Raw genomic sequence first — 24,760 nt, forward strand, 5'->3', positions numbered from 1 at the left:
TTTCGTATTCTAAAAGAAAAATCTAACCACCACCATAAGGTAAAAAATGAAAACCAAGTCTCAAATATTTAAGATATGTTTGGATAGAACGAGAATGAAGGTGAATGATAATACCATGTAAAAAGAAAAATCAAGATGTGAGAGAAAGAGGTTTGATTTCTATACTAAGAAATTTTATATTTCTATTATCATGTTCTAAATCTTAATCAAATACATTAACAAAATTACTTTTCATTCCCATTTTCTATTATGCTATTCCAAACATGACTTATAATTAGCCATAATTTTTTGCAATAACCAACAAAGATGTTTGTAATAGTGAGGGAACGCCTCTACCCAAGTTCAAGGAAGTAGCGTGGCCTCACAGTCATGGACCCACTCGTATTCTAAACTCTTAAGTCAGAAAATAAAGGCAACTTCAGGGAAAATTCCAAGAAAAATGTAGGATGGATAGATCAATTCCGGAGGTTGACGAGGATTCCAGAACTAACCCAATTTTTTCAATTGATTTCCCTTGAAGAGGTAAAGATGACCCAGTTCCAGAAACATTCTCCACAACACTTAAGATCATCTTTCCCTTCTCTCTAACCCTCAGCCACGCTGTTTGATTATAGAGATGAATTCCCATTTCAGGGAAACCATGCTATCCACAGGTGAAATCACCAATTCATCTCTGCCCCTTTCTTTTTTCAATGATCAAATGAAGTCTTCTGCTGTTTCTGGCTCATGGGTTTATGTTTTTCTCAGGTGTCAGCAGTATGATCCTCATAAACAGGAGGAGATTGATGCCTATCCTCCCAAACAGTCTGATGAAGCTCTGGAACAAATGGGAACTCCGGGTAATGGTTCTACTCAGCCTCTCCTTACAGATTCTCCTCATCCTCCTGGGAAACAGGAGAAAATACACTGCCAAAAGCTGGGTTGGAGTCATCATTTGGCTTGCCTACCTGTCTGCAGACTGGCTTGCAACAGTTTCTATTGGCATCCTCATGAACCAAGAAGATTGTGAAGATAAATCACCAGCAACAAACTATGTGATAATGGCCTTTTGGGCACCATTTCTGCTGGTTCATCTTGGTGGCCCAGACACCATTACAGCCTATTCTTTAGAAGACAATGAGTTATGGCTAAGGCACTTCCTGGGGCTTCTCACCCAGTTTGGAGGGGCATTCTATGTCTTCCTCAAGTCCTGGGAGGGGGAAGCATTGAACTTTCTAGCCATTCCAGTGTTCATCATTGGCCTCATCAAGTATGGGGAGAGGACTTGGATTCTCAGGTCTGCAAGCAGTGATCACTTCCGAGATGCCATGCTGCCTCGCCCTGACCCAGGTCCTAATTATGCCAAATTCATGGATGTTTACAGTCTGAAAAAGGCCGAGGGCTATAATGTTTCGCTGTGCCCAGGAATCGAAACTTCCAAGTTGGTGAATCACTCCCCTCCAGCTGCAATAAACAGCATTGTCCCTGATGCAGCCATTTTGCAAGCTGCTTATTACTTCTTCAACAACTTCAAACGGTTGTTTGCAGACCTCATTCTTAGCTTCCAGGACCGCCAAGATAGCCAGTCATTCTTCCAGAGTACATCTTGGGAGGAAGTTTTCAGGGTGATTGAAACTGAGCTTGGGTTCATGTATGATGTGCTCTACACAAAGGCAGTTGTGATCTATTCTAGATTGGGAAGCCTACTCCGCTGCATCAGTTTATCTTTCACCATTTTTGTGCTTATCGCCTTCTCGAGCATTGATACGGGTCGATATTCAACTACTGATGTGATTATAACATACTCGCTGCTGGCTGGAGGGATTGTTATAGAAATGTATGCCATTGCTGTACTCCTTTCCTCGGATTGGACTGAGCTTTGGTTGAGTAAGCACAAAAACCCGTTTCTCAATCTGCTTTACCGAACATTCTCCACTCGTCGATTATGTTTTCAATTACCCTATGTATTGCCTGCAAAGAACAGATGGTCTGATTCCATGGCACAGCACAATCTGATAAGTATATGCCTCAAAGAAAAGCCAGTCAGGTGCAGTGGAGTCCAGAAGTTCCTTGGCATTTACGAAGCCTTACAGGGCCATCAGTGCAAGAATTCAAAAGTTTCCCCAGATTTGAAAAGATTGATTTTCGAAATTCTTCAAGAGAAATCAAGGGGGGCCTCAGATATTGAGGCATGTAAAAGAATATGCTCTCAAAGAGGTGATAATGTGCTAGAAAAAATGAATTGTCTCCCGAAATTTGATTGGAGCATTATTAAGGTAGAGTTCGACCAGAGCATTCTTCTCTGGCACATTGCAACTGATCTCTGCTATTATGCTGATCTAAACAAAAACCCGAATTCGGTTGAAAGTTCACAGTGCAAAGCAAGCAAGCTGCTATCAGATTATATGCTGTATCTTCTGGTCATGTGCCCCTTCATGCTGCCTAATGGAATTGGGAAGATCAGATTTCAGGATAGCTGTGCAGAGGCCACTGAATTTTTTCAGGAGAGGAATTACATAACGAGTAGAAGCCAAGCTTGCACAACATTACTTCAAGTGAACACTGAAATTCTACCATTGGAAGTGAAAGGAGATAGAAGCAAGTCAGTGCTTTTCGATGCCTGCAGGCTGGCTAAATGTTTGCAGTCCCTGGAGACAGAGGAGCAATGGCAGTGTGAACAAAAATGGGAGATGATGAGCCATGTGTGGGTGGAGATGCTATCTCATGCGGCTGGTCAGTGCCAGTGGAATCACCATGCCAAGCAGCTCGGGCAAGGCGGAGAGCTGCTCACTCATGTCTGGCTTCTGATGGCTCATTTTGGAATAACTGAACATTTCCAGATTTCACAAGGCCATGCAAGGGCTAGGCTGGTTGTGAGTTAGGTTTGCCGATGAAAATTTTGTAGGGAATGTTGATGTTCTAGTTCATAAATTGATGTAGTACTATTGCTTGTCTGATACAAAAAAAAGGATCATTTCATGATTTTCAATTTACTACTTTCCTTCTGTAGAATTTTGCTTTCTTTTTACCCATACTTGATAAAAGAGAAGTAGGCCACATTGATGCTAAGAGCTGAACTGAGAAATTTATGATGGTTGATTTAAAACTAAATACATTGGAAGTGGCAGATAAGTGCAAACCCAATGCAGGGGTATACAGAACATACCACATTCAATCTTGACACAGCCTTATAAGGAAAGAAAACCTACACTCATTAAAGCTAGGATTCTGCTAAGTGCTAAGCATGCTTTATCACAAGAAACTACAATCTTCATCCAGTCATATGAACTCTAGTTTCAAGAAACTCCTGTGCTGCAACTCTTCAGGAAGCACACCCAACTTTATACATGACCTAACCTCTAAATCTCTGAGACCTTGCAGTGCTCCTTTCTCTACATTCCATTCCTCCAGCTGCTCCAGCATCCACAGTTTAAGAACCCGAAGCTCTGGAAAGCCTCCTGAAGAGCAAAGCATGTTCTTTCCCACATATGCTCTGCGCAATAACCTAAGAACTCTTAGCTTGGGAAGCTTATCCAATGTTTGCATTGGGTCTTCTGCTAATCCTGACCATGACAGGGTAAGGTCAGTGAGGCTATGTGGGAATTCAGACACAATGGATGGATTCTTTAACTGCCCCAGTAAGTAAACATTAGAGAGATTCGCATGGCTGGACAAAGGCTTCAAGTGCAAATCCCATGGTTGGTTCTTTTCATCATATGATTTCAGCCTTAAGGATTGAAGATGGTTCAGTTTCAAAACCCAATCAGCCACTGCATCCACTTGCGATAACATTGCCTCCTGTTGAGAACCCAGTAAACAAAATGCCAATCCCAGTTTTCTAAGATCGACCAACCTGTCTAAGCCATCCTTCACTGGAGTCTCCTCCTTTACCAACAGGCCCCATAGTGTTTGGAGGGTTGTCAGAGAGTTGGAGCTCGGTTGGGGCATGCTGCAGTAACTCTCACTCAAGTACAAGTTACGCAGTTGTTGCATAGCCCAGATAGAATTAGGAAGAGTTCTGATGTCAGTATGTTTCACATCCAGTGTTTGGAGGTTTAAAAACTTACCCACTGATGAAGGAAGCATATCCAGCTTTGTCCGTCTCAAGCCAAGGTACCTCAAGTGTCTTAGTAACTCCAACGCCTCTGGCAACTTAGGTTTGTACACCAGTTCAAGATCAAGCACTCGCAGTAACAGAAGGCACCTGTTAGAAATGCATCGGTCAAGAAAGTTTCCTATGTCTTCTCCTGGTCTGCTTCCTTCTCGAGTATCAAATGATAGGAAGGATGTGGTATCTTGATACTGAGATTGGAGAGAAATAGAAGAAGTATTGTGGTAACCATGAATTTGATTGAAACTGTCATCTCCTTTGTCAAGATGATCAGCAAGACGATGGACCATACCAGTGCCCAAATATATCTCAGATGACCTTGGTTTTTTTTTACCTTGAAGAAATGTAGCTTCCTTAGCTTTCAACAACCAGTGACGTCGTATGGGATCAGGTAGGCGACATGCTTGAACTCTCCCATCAAGCTTCTTCTTAGTCACTTGAACCATGCACTGGGCTATCAACTTTGTCAAGTACCTCTCTGCAACAGCTTCAGGAGCTTCTTTCTCTTCCATTGGATGCACCAAACCCTCTGCAACCCACAATACAATCAATCTTCTTGCTGGGATCTCAAAGTTTTGAGGAAATAGTCCAAAGTAAAAGAGGCATCGCTTCATGTGCAAGGGCAACCTGTTATTGATCGCAGTCAAGGTTTTCGGCCAAAATTCTTGGTCTCTGTTGAGCTGCTGAAGAACACTAGACCACGCCTCAATGGTTGTGTCTTTCTTTGACAAAACATCTGCTACGCTTTTTATGGCCAGTGGCAGCCCCCCACATATTCTCACAATTTCTCTTTGAAAATCTAGCAGTTCTGGGGGCATGCTTACCTTCAAAGTATGCCTAAACAGTGCCCAACTTTCATTATCATCACGTAATTGCAGTGTTAGATGAAGGCTCTTGTTTGGAAGGTCTGAATGTAGACTTGTAGACCGACTGGTTAAAATCATTCTACTCCCATTTGATGTGTCTGGAAGTCTTTTAAGCAGGTCCCCCAAGTAATGTATGCCATCCAGAATTATGAGATACTTCTTATCCTGCAGGAAAGCATTAAAGCAAGACAGCAACTCAGACTCTTGTTCTCTCAGCAAAGACTTTTGTTCTCTCAGCAAAGACCGCATCTCTGCCTTGCTTCTGCAATTCTTGATATCTTTCCACAAGGTTGGAATGCTTTTATTGCAGCCCATTTGTTCAAGTATGTCCTTGAGAAATCCCGAATGCCATGAATCTACAGACAGCCGAGCACGATAAGGGAAATGATCCACAACCATATCATTCTCATGGACCAACTTTGTTAAGGTTGTCTTGCCAATTCCTTCCACGCCCACAATTGAAATAATAAAGAAACATTTGTCATCTGTAAGCAATCTGGCCACAATCTCATGTACATCATCCTCAAAGCTGACCATATCAGGTTTGTCAACAACATAAGAAGGTGGAACCTGTCTTTGTAGGAACCTTCTCTCACTCCCCTGTTCTCTACTTTGGTCATGTCTGATGACCTCTTTTGGCTTCCCCTTGGAAAGAACCAGGATCCTAGCATTGATTTTATCCATCTCCGCACCTAGACGAAGTTGGGACCTCAATTTGTTGAAGCCTGTGACTACTCTCCTAAAAGCTCCCCTCATCCTGAACTGCTCTCTCCCACTGATGAAGGAGTCTATTACATCCACTGCATAACAAGAAACATTGCAGAGGTCCTCCATCCATGCCATTCCATTTTCATCTAGCTCTACTGATTCTACATCTTCAAGAAAGCCATTCATGAACTTAAATTCATCAAGTATCCTTCTGGCCTTCTTTTTCACCTGGGGACGAAGCAATCCCTTACCTAAAAGGGCTGTCACCTTTTCAATAACTGGGGAAACAACTGTGTTGGCTATGTTCTGATCCTCTACTGGTTCAGTATGTATGAAGCTCTGAGGGATCAAACCTGTGTTATCATAGATGTTGACCCTGATCTGCTTCAGCTTCTTGAGAATTCCTCCTCTTTTCCTTCTCTTTGCTGCCGTCTTTAGCATAAAATCATCAACAACATCCTCTACATCATAGGCAATGTCCCTTAAGGGCTCCATAGAGACCTTGAATGCTAAATGATCGCTAACCCAGTCACTCATTCTCAAGTAAATCCAATTCGCCTCTTCTTCAATTTCATTCAGAAGGCCAGGTTGTTGAATGAGCACAACAGAGAGTTTCTCTGCCACCCTTGACAGAATGCCTTCCACCATGTATCCTCTCTCTTGCCTCCACATCATCTTCTTGTTTTCCAAATCTTTGGGTTTGGAACTGCAAAATTTAACTTGTAGCTAGGGAGAATGATATGGAGGTGAGAAATACAGTTGCTAAAATGGTGAAGAGAAAAGGCTTTTGCAAAGAAGGCATTTAGCTTGTAACTAAAGCAGCCATACAGTCAATAAAAGGAAGGAAAGGAATAAAGCGGAGAGACACACTTCACCTCAGCATCTTTCACAAGAGAGAAAGGACAGATCAGTAAGAGAATTAAAGGGTGTGTTAATCAGAGTCGCCAGACAAAGGATCCAAGTCTAGACTCCAAGGTTGATTCTCTTTATCATCTGATTTTTGCCTTAAAAGACTCCAATTATGACAACATTGCCTTCTGTTGAGATGAAGCTTAGGGGTGTTCTCAACCCTTCCCAGAAAAAATGTGGGTTTGACACAGATGAAGACTTCACAAAGACTCCCAATCATACTTCAATAAATTAGGCTTGACAAAGGCTCCAACTCCCCACTATACTTAATAAATTATGAATCCCTTTGAACTACCAGGCTATTTGATAAAACTGAGTATGGAGTAATGAAAATCTTTCTTGTTGAGAAAGTAGGAGCACCATGGTTTGAATTAATTATATGGTCCTTTTAATTTTACTTTTTAATAACATAAATAGGTGAAGATTGAAAATGATTTATTTTATAAAATTAATTATATTTTCATTATATGACAAATTTTAAAGTTTAAATTCAACTATTGAATAATTTATTTGTAATTTACTTACGTAAATTAAACATATAAATTTGATTAGATTGTATTCTAAAACCCCTAGATTCTACTTCATTATTGATAGTTTCGGATATAACATTATTATTATCATTATCAAATTCATTAAAAAATATATTATCAGATATAAAATTATCATTATCAGATTCATTGAAAAATGTATTATTATTATTTGAATGTGGTTATGCATTACCACACAAGCAATACCAATAATCATTTAGTGAAAGGACATTTAACATATTAAACTAAAGAAATGAGAATAGTCGAATGCATTCACTCAATCTCTCTACAAGGGTTGCAATTTGGGTGGGTTGACCTGAACTAACTAGAACCCAATTCGATGTTTAAGCATATTTAGACAATCATTTTCAATATTTGGTTTGGGCTTTGGTTATATTTTTTTAACCTAAGTTAAATTTAGGTTGGGCATGAGCAAATATTTGAATAACCTAAGTGTAACCCGAATCCAATTCAATGTTTTTATAATATTTATAATGTATATCATTTTATATAATAATATTCATTTTCTTCTTAAATTTAAAAAAAAAACATATGAAATTATATTATATCATATATTTTTTAATTATTTTAAAAAGATAAAGAAATTTATTTTTACTATTTTTTGCTAATATCTTGAAATTTTGTTATATTTCCTATTTAAATTTTCATATAAATATATAGAAAAAAAAGCTTAAAAAAATAGATGAATTTTAAACTATGTAATCCAATCAATTTGAGTCTAATCCAATCAACTCAAATTCAACCTAAACTTAGAGAAATGGGGTTGGGTTAAGTTTAGGTTGAATACTTTAAGTTAGATATCAGGTTAGGTTTGATGCGAGTTGATTATTTTTAAATTTGAGTTGAATTCAAGTTAATAACCAACCCAACCAATCCACCCAAATTGCAACTCTACTCTCTACATGGCCACCTATTTTTTATTTATTTTTTAAATAAACTTTAGGTATAAATGATTAAAATACCCTTTTCTTTAACCTCCCATCCATCCAAAACACGGGTGGTGTTTGTTTTTTGGCTTTTTGTTGAAAGAAATTTAGTTTTAGAATGTAGGTTATTTTTTTTTCTATTTTTTCATGACTTATTATAAACTTTTTACTAAATAGAAAAAGTCAAAATATGTAGCTTTTTCTAAATAGAAAAAATAACATATTGGTTTTTTTTGCTTTTTAATACTTAATAGAAATAAAATACTACAAAAACAAACAACCTAATATTTAACACTATTAAGCATTAAGGTTCTATTTAGAATTAAGTAAAAAAACAAACACCACCTAACTTTATTTCTTCTTGCTTTTATTCCCTTTTTCTTACTTCATTTCCTTTTTCACTTTTTTTTTTTCCTACTTTGAAACGAAAAAAAAAAAAAAAGAAACAAAAAACAAAAGCAAAATTTTAGGGTGCGAGACCAAGAATTTGCGGCATCAGACCCACTTAAAATTTGGATCCATCAATTTTTCCACTTTTTAAAGAGGTTATTTCTTTTATCAAACAAGTCCTGTGTACTAAAACATCCCAACCAAACAAACCCAAAGTAAGGAAGGGTGGAAGTTATTTTTGTTGATTTTAGTTGATCAACAATTATGATTTATGCACACATTTATGAAAGGTGATGCTCTGCTAAGCAATCTGATTCTATTAAGGAGTACTGACTAGGCATGTCTGTTAACTTGACTTCCAAGAAGTTCCTGTGTAGCAATCCTTTGGGAAGCATCTTCAACCTTGTGCATGACCTTATCTCTAAATCTCTTGGAGCTTGCAGTGCTCCCTCCTCAACATTCCATTCCTTCAATTGCGTTAGCTTACCATAGTTTAAGAACTCAAATTTGGTGAGTCAATTGTTGCATCTCCCAAATCAAACTAGGAAGAGTGTTAATGCATGTATTGCTCAAATCTAGTGTCTGAAGAATTTGCAACTTGCTTATGAATGGGTGGAAGCATCTTCAAGAACTATTTATTTCAAGCCAAGTTACTTAGATGAGTTAGTTTGCCAAATGCCTCAAGAAATTTGGGTCTAACTACATTTTCCAGATCAAGCAACCACTAGAAATGCATCAATGAATAAAATTTTGTATGTCATCTCCTAGCATATTTCCCCCTTCAATATCAAATGACAGAAAAGAGAGGACATCTCCGTGATGAGGTTTTAAAGATGTGGGAAGTTGTGTTGTAGTCACCATGGATGTGATCACAGATGAGATCTTCTTTGTTACGATGATTAGCAAGGTAGTGGGTTATGGACAACTCTGATCTTGTGTTGGCCTAAACCTAAACAAATATGGCTTGCTGAGCTTTTGATAACTATGCCATAAGCCATGGTGTTGGCAATGTTAGGTATGCAACAATGCCACTCCTTGTAAATTGATGGCTCAAGAAATATACCCTAGGATGAGCTTATATACCTTGGGATGGTTAGGCTTTGAGATGAATGTCATGTCATAAAAGAATTAGTTTGGCATCGAAAGTCCATTGGCTTACAAATGAGATGGCTAATGCCTTGGTCTCACAAGTGGTACTAAATTCGGTCTTATGTTCAAGTCACGGGAGAGTATGGCTAGGGAATGAATTATTAAGTCCCTAAAAAATCGGTAACTTATGAAAATAAACCTCGAGATGATTGTGATGTCGAATGCCATAAACATCTTAACCTCAATCCTCACTGAAGCCAATTGGTTTTTAGGCGAGATGGCTAATATCTTAAGAATGAGCTTATACCTCTTTGTGGCATTTGGCATTACACTCATCCCAAGGCATACACACATTTCAAACTCATTTTTTTCCCAACACATCCCGAGGGTTCAACCATCCCAAGGCAACACTCATCCCCATTTCTGTTTTTGTGAGGGATGATTTCCAACAAGTTTCAATGAGTATTGTGGCCATTGCCCCTTTATGACATTCAGTACTATACTCATCCTTTTATGGCATTTAGCATTACACTCACCTTAAGGCTTTAACGAGATAACTCATTCCAAGGTATACACACCCATCTTGGGATTCAAACAATCTTAAGAGAGGCACTACACACAAGAGTTCATTTTTCTCAAAGAAAGCGAAATGGTTGATACCCTGAATCTAACAAATGGCATCAGAGTCTGACCTTTTATTTCATAAATGTAAGAAGATGAAAAGGCAAAATGGCTAAAGGGTCAGGATTGATCCTTTCATTGTAGTAAGTAGGGTGATTAGACGAAATTATTTTATTAGAAAACACAGCAGCCACCTTATCTAATGAAGAATCCAGGTCAAAGAATCCAAGCTCTTATTATAGAAAACAGGGAAAAGAGGTAAAATCAGGAAGCCAAAGGCTGCAAACCCAAGGAGTTCTTCACTTCATACACGACAGGAGAATTAAGATTTTGGTCCTGTGAAGATGTGCAATACTAGCCTGTGATGGATGCTTACAGACTTATACTAGTTGTGCTTTGACATTGAAGGTGTGTTTCTTACATGGGAATAAGAAATCTGGAGCGGGAATTTCACTCCTTTTTTCATTCATTGAATCATCATTGCGTTTTGATTACTTACTAGAAACGGGAATAGGAATGAAAAATCATGATGACAGAAATCAAAACCCACTCTAAAAAATGTCTATTCCTCCCACCTAAATGATATTCTCACTCACCTCTATTTCTATTCCTACTTCAATTTCTATTCTGGGGTTTGGAGTTGGAGGAGCCAACACATCCAAGAGAGTTTTTCCTTTTCTCTTTTACCTCTTTCCCAAACTCCCTCTTAATAAAAGCGAATCACCCTGAGAAATGTGTAATAGCAATTGGTGTCTTACAGAGAAAATATGCAAAAGTATCTGATCACCAGGGGAAGAGCCAAACCTAAAACAAAGGTTAAAGATGGGGTAGATGGATTGAGATGCAGCACCCAATGCTACATATGCTCCTTCATTTCTGTCAAAAAGTTCACTCCTGAGTACTTCTTTCTCGGTCTTTTGGCCGAAGTATTTAGCAGCACTGCTAACTCATGGATTAGTAAAGAAAGAAGCTAAGCATGGAAATTCATCAAGAAAACCGGGGCTGATCATACAAATAAACAAGCAGTAGCATGTTGCAGATATTTCATGCTGGTGACCGTCTAACCGTCAATGTCGTCTCACAAATGCAAAAGAAGTTCAACACGAATTAACAATGGGAGGACAACAAAGCACTGGAATGCTGCTGGTATTCAAGAGATTTACCCTCCTGAATGGTTACATCAGAAAATGTAGTCTGGACACTGGAGAGGAAACCGGCCCACTTCAACCTCAAATGCACTGCCTTTTGGGTCTGCCAATCTGAAAAACAAATAGGAAAAAGGTAACGCATCAATAAGATGCATTTTTGTAAGCAAATGGTGCTACGACCTCATTGTAACATATCCAACAACAAAATTTTCTTTAAATTTAAAGTACAGCTGACGGGAGAATTAGTCCACAGGGTCTCTGCAGAAGGCACCCTAAAATACCATTCCCAGGCTGGTCAACAGATTGGATTCTGATTGATCGAAGTAGACAAACTAAAATATTCAGAAACAGGATAAATTGTACTGGTAAACATGGATCCTTCAAACTATGATTTATGTCAAGTTTCAGATCTAAAAAGATGCTCAAATTCAATTTATGTGATAGATCATATTGGGAAACATACATGGAGAGACTGAATGCGCGAACTGTAATCATTGGGCACAAACAACTTAGGAACAAAAAATGAATCAATTTCTAATTTGGACGAAATTATAACTAAATCAACCCAATTGACAGGCTCATATAGAGCACAATAAGAAGAAAAGAAAATGCTGTTCTTTCCTTTTTCCTTTTTTTCTTTAATTTTTTTGGGGGGCGGGGGGGCGGAGATGAGAGGTGCTAAGAGTTCATTATCCATATTGAGATTTCATCAAAATATTTAATCCACATGGACTTCAATTAGTTTAATTAGTTTAGAAGTCACTATTAGTAAGTAACAAGAGTAGCAAATTACAGTAGCAGTACAATTCATACTACTAACAGCAAATGATCCATGTAGAACTTCAATTAGTTTATTAAGTAGTTAGATTCAACAATAGTAGGTTTTAAGCACATTTCTAAGCAGATACTGTCATGGTATATTGTTTACAAGCTTGTAGCAATATCGTTTGTACTACTCTAGCAGTAAATTATTAAGGATTTTAGCATTATCTCAATCTGTTCCCTCTCTTCCCCCCTCCCAACCTCCTAGGGCACCTCCCTGTACAGCAAGAAAGGTATCTCCAAAAATACTACCATTAGACTGGAAATGACAAAAGCTTCCTCCTTGTCCCTCCTAAGGCATTAGGCTCCCTGTACAGAGAGATGGGTGTCTCTTACAATGATGCAAACAATGGAACCATGACAACAAAAACGACCTTGGAAAATTTGTGGACTATGAAGAAGAGACACATTGGTTTCATTGAACTTCCTAAAGAAGCTGCCTCTATTAATTCAAATTTCCTTTGGGTCAACAAAGATATCTAACTTGTGTAGATACTTATCTTATGCCTCTGTTCTCCAAACTTGTATAATCATGTCCAGCACTGCACCTGCACAGTACTCAATGCCACAACCACCAAAAACAAAAAAATTCTTGGCTCCACCCCTGCACAAACTGAACCCTGTCCATGTCCTCTTCTACAGTAACAACTAGAAAATCATATTAAGAAAATCATTGCCACCAAGCAGTAGCCTTGTCAGCATGATATCATCTATTACCTTGCAGGACTTCTACAAGCAGGAAAAAGAATTTAAAAACTAGGTCAAAGGATGGTCAGACTGTGGCCACAGTGGAAATAGAGCACCAGCAAAAACTTGACATATTCAACTTAACCCAAAGAAGCCTTAGATATTCAATCCTTGGTAATGGTATCTTTTCTCATTGTCTCTACTATTCCCTCTGGCCTCCTATTCATCCACAATAAATCGAAAGATTCTCTCTAGCTCATGTTTAATTCCCTTTGTTTTGGAAGTAATTCTTTTTCTTTACCTGTTTCTTCCTCAACTTCCCCCCCTTTCCGCTGATGAGGTTCCTTGCAATTTCCTAGTAATGTGCAACAATATTCTGTGTAGTAGACAAGGACACAAGGGTAACAAATACAAGCATACTAAAGACTTTAGCCATTAGAATTTGTCAATTCTGAGACAAGGTACTTATTAGGTCAAATAAGTACAATAGATCCCATAGAATGATATGGCCATATCCAGACTAATGTCAACCTAACCACTTCTGTGAATAAAATGTCATTGTTTTTAATAGAATGGCTTGAAGATACACACCACTTCAAATTTGGCATATCACCCTGGTTGGTAGAGAAATTATCTATATCATTCCACATTTTCTCTCTAGGCACTTGGGGGGAAATGAACAGAAGAATGTGAGGATCACCCAATCAGTTCTCATTTAGGCCAGGATAGAGGCTATCTGTCTGCCTTAATACTCTGCTGATTGATATTTGAGAATAATCATTGCAAACACTTTAGAATCTGCAGATAACTTAAGCACCATTAATCTGTTATAGCTGTATGCTGCTTTGACCCATTTCAAGCAGCTCAGGTTTGGTGATTTATCCAGTTAAGATAAAGAGTCAAGTTCATAAAAGAGGACTTGTGAGGTTTAATGTGGACTACCTGCCAGGAACAAATGTGAAAGCACCTTCAATTGAACCTTGGGATGATGATAGAGGGGTGCAACTTTCATAAACAAATTCTTCCCCCCCAGGATACAAGAGTGGATACTGCAAATACAAGAGAAGAGAGGTTAAAATTTCAGTTGTTTGTTTAAAAAGAATAAGTTAAGGATCCAAATATTTATTAAAATAAATTATGGCCTCTTCAATATCAGATCATGAAAACTAAAAAACCCTGGTGAGAACATCAGAAAGCTTGTGGTCTTTAGTACTTTAAAAACCATAGTCAAGAATTATGTAAAAGGAAATGAACCCATTCCACCTCAATGACATGCACAGTTCACTGATGCAGCTAATCAAGGAATTCAACTTGCAAGTTCCCTTGATTTGCATCAGAAGGCAACCACCAGAAATAATTGAGTTAACAAATTATCCTAATTAAGAAATTTTTGCTTCACAACAAAAACAACCTTACAAATTCTAATATCTGAGCAGAAAGAAGACAGTTCAGAGTTTCAGTCAGGGACCATTTAAGGATCAAATGATCATTGATGAGTCCAAAGTTGGCGCATGAACAGAGACTCTATCAAGTTTACCATAGGGTCATAGATTTTTTTTTTTTTTTTTTTATAAGCAAGTGAGAGTAATGTATTACGAAAAAGGCGCTAAAATAGTGACTTAAGATGTACAAGAAAGAGAGACTCACCCCCTTATAGTTGAAACAAAAACTGACCAGACAAGATGTACAAAAAACAACCCCTCCCTCACCGGGAACCCACTCAAGCAATGAAATCATTAGCGTCGAGGACCATCTTTTATAAACAATTTAGACTCCAACCAAAGCAAATATACAAAAAAAGCTTTCAGCTCTTGCAAGGACAGCACACCATTATCAAAGGCAATCTTGTTCCTTGTCTTCCAAACTGCCCAATGCTTCTTACCCACAAAAGCCCCTTTCCACCCCAAGAGGGTTTCCTTAACCGAGGAAGGAAACACCTAATGCACTCCAAACAGAGTAAAGAACAGCTTCCACACTTCCCTTGTTTTTTTGCAATGGAGAAAAAGATGGTCAATGGACTCCTCATGCGCTTGGCACAAATAACTTTTATTTGCTAGCCCACCCCCTCTTCTGAACTTGGTCCAAGGTTAAAACTTTTCCCCATGTCACTTCCCAAGCAAAGAAACTTACTTTCAGTTGCACACTTTTTTTTTTGATAGATAAACAACCAAATATATTAGAAAAGGCTAAAAAGCCACACGTATACAGGGAGTATACTGAACAGCCCTACACAAGGCTAGAAAAAACAAAACAAAGGGGAAAAAAACCCCACCCACCCTCACCCACCCTCAAGTGGTCCCAAGCCACTCCAAAAAACCTAAAAGAGAGTAGGTTTCCTCACCATTGTACACCCTAGCCCAACTCCACAAGTTACATACAAAAGAATTTTTGAATTTCTGAATATCTAAAGACCCTCCCCTGAAAGCTAACCTATTCCTTTCCTTCCAAACCATCCAAAATATGCACACCGGAATGGAATTCCATATCTTTTTTCTTTTTTTCCCCACAAAGGAACCCCTCCAACTAAGTAACACCTCTATAACTGACTCTGGGAACACCCATTGAACTCCAAAAATGGCAAGGGTAATCTCCCAAATAGTTTTAGTCACTGTACAATGTAAGAGGATGTGATTCGCACTTTCCTCTTCATAGCCGCATAAGAAGCACCGGTTTGGGAGCTGCCACCCCCTTCTCTGAAGCTTATCCAAAGTAAGGATCTTCCCCCACGAGGCTTCCCAAGCAAAAAAAGACACTTTTGTTGGAACCTTATCCATCCAAATGCGCCTATACGGAAAAACCTCGACTGAAGAGCCACTCAAAATATTGTAGGCCCCCTTGGCCCCAAAAACTCCATTTCAGTTGCACACTTGAGTTCCATATTATCTTCATTGGGAAGCACCCTGTTCATTCCATCTCTAAGGCTTTATAAAGAGTCTTTACCGAAAACGTGTCATCCTTTGATCCCTCCACCTCACCTTATCCTCCACATCCACAATCACACTCTTCCCACTCAAACACAATAACAGATTTTCCACCTCATCCATCTCCTAATCATTAAAAGGCCCAGAGAAACAAGGGATCCAACTCCCCCCCCCCCCCCCCCCCCCCCCCCCTCTCCTTTTCCTCACTTTTTGAAGCAGTCCAAACATCTTCCACCAAAGCCTCTTTCGACATAGCTATGACAAATAAGGCAAGAAAAGAAACACATAAAGGTGCAGCTCCACACCACTTATCCTTCCAAAAACCCACTCTCTGCCCATTTCCCACCATAAAAGAAAATCTAGAGCTAACAAGGTGCCTCAACTTCCTAATTGTTTTCCACAGGCCTACACCATACCCCTCCCTTACTTCTTGAGAACACTAACCTCCACATTCCCATATTTCCTCCTTATTACTTGATTCCAAAAAGTCTCTTTTTCATTTGCATATCACCAACTCCATTTGCAAATGAGAGCCTTATCAAGCATGGAAAGGCTTTTCACCCCCAGGCCCCCTTTTCTCTTGTCTAGACAACCTATCAACCATCTTACCAAATGAGGTTTTTTCTCCAGGGCCCCACCTCCCCACAGAAAATCCCTCTTAAACTACTTCAATCTCATTCTAATCATTCTAGGCAAATGGAGGATAGACATAAGATAAATTGGCAAACTAGATAACGTGCTTCGTATCAAGGTGATTCTCCCACCCTTTGAGATATATTGGCACTTCCACATAGCCAATCTTTTATAGAACCTTTCCTTAATTCAGTCAGTGTGATATCCTCGAAGTATCGCTCCATATGCCATAAGAAGTTGTCCAACTCCTTGGCATCCCGCTTGCCACTAAACCCTTATGGCTTCGGCACCTCCACCCTAGATGCCTCCTGTGTGGTCATGAACCATGCCGACACAGCAGCCTTGTAGATGGCCAACTCCTACCTAACCTCCTGGTCTCGGGACTCCATTTGAGTGGCCAAGGCCTCTATCCTTGACTCCATGCTAGCAAACATGCTCAAGACCTTTTTTTGGAAGGACACAAATTCCTCGCGCGACACTGGTTAAACCTGTGAGACTAGCATCCCCTCACCAAGGTCTTAGATTTGTTTCCTAAGATCCTTCATACCCTTCTCCATACCTTACTCGATCAAGTCCAACCCCTCCCGAGTATCCGCCATGGCTAGCTCCACCTTGGCTAACCTTACCTCCATGTTGGCAACGGCATCACAAGACTTATCCTTCCTACCCCTGCCCCGTGCAGTAGGCTCGGTCTCCCTTCCATGAGTTTGCTCACTAGTCTCATCCACGTTGGAGCCCGACATGCTTCCTTTACTATGCCCACTTCGTAGCCGCACTCTGATACCAACTGTCACGGACTTAGTCTTTTCCTAAGCTCGTGCAGCACTTAGACAAGTCAAGACACTTGAACTTGCTAAGTTAGCCTTACTCCCAATACTTAGCTTGTTAGACTAAGATGTTCACAACTTGGAAGCTTTATAAGGCATAGTAGGCAACTCTTAAAAAATGGAAGCTTAACAAGTGTTTTAGGAACTCACTTGCTTGGTTAGGAAGTAGTTTGGGTGGTGTCTTGGCCAAATGAGGGTCTCACCTATTTATAGGCACCTTAGGAAGTTTCTGGAACCTTAGAGGGTTCCTTACAACTCAAGAATAATCTAGAACATCCTATATAATTCTATGTACAAGTTTATGTACAATAATATACAAGAGATCTCTAGAATTCTCTAAAAAGCCTTAGACTCCTCTCATGCCTTCCACCATAGTGTAGAGATATGTGGACATCTCTAAGCATGTCTAAAACCTTCCACACTCTTCCCACCAATGGCTTAGTATAGATGGCTCCAGGAGTCTCTAGAAGTTTTTTGCCCTCTATATAACCCCATGAGAAGGGTCATTTGAAGCATCTTGTGACATTAAGCAGGCTTACTAGAGTCAAGAAATATGTTCATCCCATAACTGTCAAACATTTCTTCAATATTTTTCTTCTTGTTCCCATTGTATATAATTCCTAAGTCATTTTCAGGCTATATAGATGGCAGTTAATGCTATTATGCAACTAGGAGAACGACATGTTTTGTTGAATGGGAATTGGACAAGTTATTCCTTCTCAAATAAGGACTTGATTTAGAATTATAAAAGGGTCTAAAACATTTATCAGTTCCATAGTTAGAACTCTTGACATGCTGAACTGTCTAAGCATTACGATGCTCGCTCAGATATTTTGTTGCAGGTCTTATCAGCTAGAGACTTTGAAACTTGAGGTTGACATGTTGAATCGTCTAGGCATTAAGATACTCCCTCAGATATTTTGTTGCAGCTCTTATCAGAGAGAGGCCTTGAAACTCGAGGTTGACATGCTGAACTGTCTAAGCATTAAGATGCTCCTTCAGATATTTTGTCGCAGCTCCTATCAGAGAGAGGCCTTGAAACTCGAGGGCTAATCTAATTTGAATAATTGCTTTGGATTAAAATATTTTCTTAGGTTCAGAAGTTTGCATTTTAGAACCAATTTCCCTCGTGTGAAACAAAATCAGAATTCATAATCATTCCCTAAAGCAGACATAACCAATCAAAGGATTAAAAAAACAATTAATGATACAGTAGAGGATGTCTCTTAAAAAAAGTGGGAGTAATGGTTTGAATGGATCTCCATCTTGGATACAGGCACATCCACAGACATTAATGTCTATATTTGACCAATATATACTTTTCAAAAGATAATGGAAGTCCCAACATCATTGTAGGGTTCCACATAATTATGCCAGCAGGAAAAGTTCCTTCATGTCTTCATGCTGGCTTAGTTTTCTATTCTGATAAATCCACAAATTACATGGAAATGGAAAACACCACAGGATTTTCAAAATAAGTGGAAACAAGAATTTTCATTTCTAGTAAACTTGAACATAGTATCTAATTGAAAATTTGCTACTGCAAGAAGATCAATTAATAGAACAAAAGCTTACCTTTCCAATAACAGCTTCTGCATTAACTTCAGATACAACATGGTCATTTGCACGGATGATCCAGTGCCTCCAATTCAGTTGGCAGGAGCCAAAGGATGTTCCATTGACAATGCATCCCTCAGGCAGGAGGCGCATACGAATTGAATAAGCAAACAGATATTTATGAGATTCATCTAGAAGGTTACAACCCTCCGGAATGAATACAGCAGAAGCGCGAACCTAAAATGGGGTGCCATTGTCAATTTTCATATAGCAATAGGAAAGACGACAGTGGTTGTAGTAGGAATAGGAAACAAAGAACTCCCAAAAGTTGACATAAAAACACCCTTCCATCTTCGCATCTTTGCTAGAGAGCTTACTTGATAATGTATGTCAACTATAAGGAGTGATAAGATTTTGCCTACCGATGATTTCAATACACCTCAGACTATATAACCTGACCCAGCAGCCTTTATTATAACCAGCCAAGTGTAGAATCAAATCTCACTTAGGTCCTTTCACCCAATTTAGCATGTGATTGCCTCTTGATGGTGTGGTTGCGTGTAGAATTGCCGAGAGAGAGAGACAGACAGATAGACACAGAGAGAGAGGATACCATTTTCATGAAACCCACTCCTGCACCCCAAGCCAAGAAAAGAACTAAAGAAAAACAAAACCTAAAGAGAAAAAATATTGGACAAGTGACTACCAGAGAAAGAGAGAGAAAGAGAGAGAGAGAAGATGGCATTTCCGTGGAAACATAATCCCACACCCCAAGCCAAGAAAAGAACTCAAGAAAAACAAAAGAAAACAAAAAGAAACAATATTGGACAAGTAAGTAACTGAGAGAGAGAAAAATAGAGAAAGAGAAGATGGCACTTCCGTGAAACGTACTCCCACACCCCAAACCAAGAAAAGAACTCAAGAAAAACAAAACCTGAAGAGAAAAAATATTGGATAAGTGGGTACCTGAACACCATTGGTTACTGCAGTGGAACAGAGAGGAGATTCTTCTGGGAACAAGTTGATACTTCTGATCATTCCTTCGTTACGGAGTTTAATAATGCCATTTTGTAAGCGACGAACATGTTCTTCTAACCATAGCAGCATCGCATCCTGCTGTTGACCAGTGTTCGAGTCATGCATCGGACTTATCAGTGCATTTGGTACACAAGGAATCATTTCTCCAGCTGATACAAGACTCCTGGTACCAACATAAAGTTGACCAGTGGTACAATTGAGGAAAAAAAACTTTCCAATGTATGTGGAAGAAGCAGCCACAATAACATACTTAGATGTTGTGGAAAAACCTAGCTGGTCTGTAATCTCCTTTGTTTCCAAGATTACCTGACGCAAAGGTAATAAGCACACATTTACAAGGTGGTCATAAAAGCAGTAACCTCCTATGATGCCCAATGAACTGCCAAGAGCGGTTCCTCCAACATCGTCTGTCAGCTCTTGACCATCACAGAAGCGATAGAGAAGCCTTGTTGGAAGAGGCAATTTCACTTTCAAAATGTTCTCCAACGCTTCAATTTCAACTTCTGTTGCACCCTTTCGTAGTGTAGCATCAGCCTCCGGGAAATTTGCACTCAACCAGTTTTTAAGTCTATCCCAACATCTTTTCACCCGTTTGACAAGGGGCCATGGGTACATACCAAAAGATTCCCGCCATAGTCGATAAGTTTCCTGGAGAAACAGGTCATTTGATAAGCTTCTGGGTAATATTCAAAAAGTAATAGTATTAGTTAGATGAATCAGAATTGTATGATTACATATCAAAAGAATAAAATAAGTAAAAAAGATGACTGGTCCAGCTGCAACTTAGGCCGGTTATCAGTTTGAACCATGTAACAAATGGACAAAATCCAGGAACATAAAAAACATGATTGTTAGGCTGCAAGTTCCTTAGGGGCCAGCCCAATGTACATTTATCAGGCCCATACCTGGCTGAACCAACACAGCCTGCATTCCTGGGCCCACACCTCCAAGACCTAACACATAAAGTTAGGATCTTGTATCCTAACTGTTTTTTTTTTCTTTTTTCTAAGTTTTACATAAAGTTACATGATGACATATAATAATCAAAAAACCAAAAAAAAAAAGAGATTAAACACCAAATACAAGAAAATATATAAAGGCAAACAGCTAACATGACTAAGGATCCCTTACAAGACCAAAAAAAAAGAGAGAGAATTCAGATCCCACCTCCCAACTGGAGATCCAGAAGAAATAAACTCCACAACATATCTTTTAGATTACAAAAAACGAACTAATAACATAAATGTAGGCCATATTCCATCATCTATGTAACATGTAGATAGGAAGTTGAACCTTGCAAATGTGCATATTCAGGACTGGTCCAAGCTGCTTTTAATAGAAGTAGACTATATTCCTTCATTCATGTTACATCACATGCACCTAGGAAGTTCAACCTTGTAAATATGCATAAGCAGGACTGATCCAAGGTGCTCTTGATAGACCTCAACACATAATAAATATGCATATTCAGGAGGTTGAGCATTACTTGATGACTCTTCCTGTTCAAAATACCAAGCTAAAAATCAAAATGAATGAGCTTGTTTAGTTTACCATTTTCCAGACTTTTCTTACATGAAAAGAAAAATGCAATAAAGCACCACTTTTCTGGATTTCCCAACTGATTAAAAGATTGCACCAATGCTCAGATATTCCATTCATTGGCAGTGGTTATTTTTGGCCATCTGCATTTTCACATCTAAGAAAGCATTACTTACCAAAGGAACATAAACATGATCATTCACTATTTCTAGCATTCTTAATGAGAAATCTTACTTACAAAAAAAAAAATTAATCTGGGAAAAAAGGCACTCCAGTGTGGGAGTTTCTTATAGACTTGAGTTATGCATCAGGAGAAATGATCTTACATGAAATTCCCATTTTACATTCACTCAGCTAGCATCCCAGATGGAAGCTTATATTTTGATAAAGACTCTGATCATGTGCAGAATCTCTTAAGTCTGTGTGTGTGTGTCTGTGTGTAGGGGCAATTTCTTAACTGCATATATTTTTCTTATAAATAAGGACTTAATTTTCATATTAACATGTAACACCATTTCAATCTTTGAAACCATAACTCATATAAGCTACTCAAGTAAATGCAACTATGACTTTTCAAGAGCAAAACAAGACATGGAGACTGTTTTCTCATCAGGCTTCCATCATTTGGCATAGAAGATCTCCATTTAACAAAAAATGGTAAGTGTGAAACATAGGGAAATGTCAAACTTTTCAGTATACCATATTGCAAACTTGGTACACAAAATTTCACAGGAAAAAAAGAAAAAGAATTCATGGTCCTAAATTCCAATACCTAAAAATACACACATCCAAATTACATATAATTCAACTATTTACTCTGCAGAAATTACATTCATAACTTCTGTCGCCTCACCCGTTATGCAAAAAACCCAGAATTGATGTATTTACTGATTATACAATCTAATGACGAATTGAGCAATCCAAGACACTTTCACCATAAATGCATGTGTTTGTGAAGGAAAATGACTCAAATTCATAGAAGTCAAAGCATATGAAAGAAAAATGAGAAAGCTACATATAAGACAAACGACAAGAAGTCTCAAACATCATATCAGTACGATAATCTGAACCGAAATTGAATCGACCATAAAGGTAACCAAAGTAGAAGACCACAGATTAGCGATAAGTAGGAAATTAGCCAAAATAAAAAAAAAACACTTCAACAGCATGAGTTGAATCTGAAGCAAATATAAAGAGAAACAAAGCAGACAATCACGATAATTCTGAAAATTTGAAACAAGTCACTGCAATAGTATGGACTGAAACTGCAGAAACTGCAGAGGAAATAAAGCACACAATCAGATTTTAAAAAAAAAATTGAGGAAAATCGAAAAAAAGAATTCGAAAAAATTAGAAAAATAACCTTGAAAGAAGGAGCGGGTTTTCCGAGAGGATCGATAGGGGCAGAGAGTCCGAGATCTTGAGAGCAGTGGTTGAGCCAAAGAGACTCTTCGGATGCAGAAACCCTAAGCTTTTTGCTGACACAAGACACCGCTACAGTGTCTTTGGTGTCCAATTTGGATATAATTGCATTGATAGCCAAGTCGCCCAAGTCCTCCAACCCCATTTCCATGGCGCTTTCTATCTCCAGTTTCTCACTCTACTTTCTCGCGCTGGTTTGTTTGGTGAGAAAGTTAGTGGTGTGTAATATACTACAGCCTAAGGACGAAGTTACGAACGCGATCAATCCAAGGGCGTGTTTGGGAAGACGTCGCTTTTGTGGTTTTAACAAACGGAGAAAATGGACATCCCTTTAATAAGTTTGGGACAAGTGTGCTTCCTTATTAACAAAATGGTAACTCATCTTTGCACATTTCAAAGCTTTTAATTACTATCAAAATATACTAACTACATTTGGTTGGCCGGATAGAATAGACATTTCCATAGGATATTATATCCGATGTAACATATCTTTAGTTTGTGAAATAAATAAAGGAAGATAATATGAAATAAATATTATTAATCAATTTGAAAATTAAAAAATTATATTACATTCCAAAATTTTTTATTTTAAAAAGAAAATTTCCTTACCTTTAACAATAGTCAAGATTAAAATATTTAAACTTTATAAATATTTTTTTTATCAATATTATTTTATAAAAAAAATTAGTTCTTATTTTTTAACCACAAATTTAATTTTATATAATTTTATAATTTTATTTATCAAAATAAGTAATATAAAAAAATAAATTTATGATATATAACATATGCATATTCTACATTTAACTTAAAATTAACATATCTTATGTAGATGGAATATTAAATATGCAGTATTTAGAAATTATTGTTGTTTTCAAAACCTAAAAAGAGCTTTTTATTTTTTCGCCAAAAAAAAAAAATCTCATTTCATGCATTAGTATAGTGTCCTCCCCGTATTGGTCGAAAATACCCTTGGAGTGCCTTTTTGAGTGGCACCCATACCAGCTAACAAGGCAATGGCACAGTAGCCTCCTTTAATTTGACTTTTAAATCATCACTTAACCAGCTTATAACCAATAATAAAACATAAATTAAAAATTTATTGAAATGTAATTTCCCTATTGAGATTAAAAGAATACATGTGATGACTTAACCTAGGTTTTAAACATATGTAATTCTCATAACCTAAATTACACATACATTAAAATAAAAACTTAAATGAGTAAATATAGTAATTAAATCTTAGCCGCGGAGATTTCTCTAGTGGAGCCCTAACCCAATGTGTTCGAGAGTTTGACCTACCCATTTCTCCATCTATGTGTGAGATTCGTTGGTTGCAATGTAGATATCATGTTGACGGGAAGGAAGTGGCAAACCACCCCCACACCCCTTAAAATCTATGGTTGTTCTTATTGAGATAAGTCGCAACCTTACTCTTGTTTGAAGCAGAAGGTACCCTCTTTTTTTGTTCTTTGTGTCAAGAATTAAGGTTCTTTGGTTTTAATTAGTTATATAGTTACTGAATTATTAATTTTTTGAAGCCTTATTATTTTGATTTAGATGAATTCATTTAACACAATGTCTTATTTGAAATAATATTTTACCCATTCATTTGGGTATAGTCAAAATTCATTTAAAAAATTTATCCATGTGATCAATCTTATTATCTAGGTAATTTACAAAAATTCACCTCATATTATCACTCAAAGCGATTGTGATTCTAGAAAATGTTTTTAACATTTCGAATACTTGAAAATTTTTATCATTCAAGTCTTAAAAATGCTAAAAACATTTCTTAAAATCACTGTCAAACATACTCCTAATTTTATTCTTAATTTTTTTTTTAAACAATGTTAATCATAATAAAATATATCACTTTCTTAAATTATCCCCTTCACTGCCCACACACAAATTAGATATTTTCATATGAATTTCCCAATCCAATTTTTGACCAAAGTTCTTAACAAAATGAGATATTCAATTATGTGAGAAAATATAATGATCCTAGTATTAATTTAAATT

General features: G+C 37.9%; 3 protein-coding genes across 5 annotated transcripts; 1 reads left to right on the plus strand and 2 right to left on the minus strand.

The window, feature by feature from the left end:
* The first annotated feature begins 374 nt into the window (after positions 1 to 374).
* On the plus strand, positions 375 to 2,991 carry LOC100261035 (uncharacterized). The gene is made up of 2 exons (XM_002269472.4): positions 375 to 653; positions 748 to 2,991. The coding sequence occupies exons 1-2, from the start codon at positions 617 to 619 to the stop codon at positions 2,859 to 2,861; spliced, it is 2,151 nt and encodes a 716-aa protein (XP_002269508.1). The 5' UTR covers positions 375 to 616; the 3' UTR covers positions 2,862 to 2,991.
* A 267-nt stretch (positions 2,992 to 3,258) lies between these two features.
* LOC104879470 (probable disease resistance RPP8-like protein 2) lies at positions 3,259 to 6,312 on the minus strand. The gene has a single exon (XM_010652313.3). The coding sequence runs from the start codon at positions 6,310 to 6,312 to the stop codon at positions 3,259 to 3,261; it is 3,054 nt and encodes a 1,017-aa protein (XP_010650615.2).
* Positions 6,313 to 11,101: 4,789 nt separating this feature from the next.
* LOC100261191 (F-box protein SKIP16) lies at positions 11,102 to 23,102 on the minus strand. 3 transcript variants are annotated; one of them, XM_002270964.4, is made up of 5 exons: positions 22,683 to 23,102; positions 19,709 to 20,428; positions 18,761 to 18,979; positions 13,747 to 13,853; positions 11,102 to 11,406 (listed from the first exon to the last, which is right to left on the minus strand). In XM_002270964.4, the coding sequence occupies exons 1-5, from the start codon at positions 22,890 to 22,892 to the stop codon at positions 11,328 to 11,330; spliced, it is 1,335 nt and encodes a 444-aa protein (XP_002271000.1). In that variant the 5' UTR covers positions 22,893 to 23,102; the 3' UTR covers positions 11,102 to 11,327. The 3 variants fall into 3 exon arrangements, with proteins under 3 accessions (XP_002271000.1, XP_010650621.1, XP_010650620.1); XM_010652319.3 differs by lacking the exon at positions 22,683 to 23,102 and adding an exon at positions 21,074 to 21,274; XM_010652318.3 differs by lacking the exon at positions 13,747 to 13,853 and having other exon boundaries at positions 22,683 to 23,010.
* Between the last annotated feature and the right edge of the window lie 1,658 nt (positions 23,103 to 24,760).

Source organism: Vitis vinifera, chromosome 5 (genome assembly GCF_030704535.1).
Source record: "Vitis vinifera cultivar Pinot Noir 40024 chromosome 5, ASM3070453v1".
NCBI classification, from domain to species: domain Eukaryota; kingdom Viridiplantae; phylum Streptophyta; class Magnoliopsida; order Vitales; family Vitaceae; genus Vitis; species Vitis vinifera.

Bases quoted from the DNA above. Each gene is read 5' to 3' on its own strand.
- LOC100261035 (XM_002269472.4), top strand. From the start codon at position 617: ATGAATTCCCATTTCAGGGAAACCATGCTATCCACAG. The intron at 654-747 runs GTGAAATCACCA...TGTTTTTCTCAG, and splicing joins GGAAACCATGCTATCCACAG to GTGTCAGCAGTATGATCCTC.
- LOC104879470 (XM_010652313.3), bottom strand. From the start codon at position 6,312: ATGGTGGAAGGCATTCTGTCAAGGGTGGCAGAGAAACTCTCTGTTGTG.
- LOC100261191 (XM_002270964.4), bottom strand. From the start codon at position 22,892: ATGGAAATGGGGTTGGAGGACTTGGGCGACTTGGCTATCAATGCAATT. The intron at 18,980-19,708 runs GTACCCACTTAT...ACCCCATTTTAG, and splicing joins CAGTAACCAATGGTGTTCAG to GTTCGCGCTTCTGCTGTATT. The intron at 11,407-13,746 runs GTAGTCCACATT...TTTGTTTTTCAG, and splicing joins TTCACATTTGTTCCTGGCAG to ATTGGCAGACCCAAAAGGCA.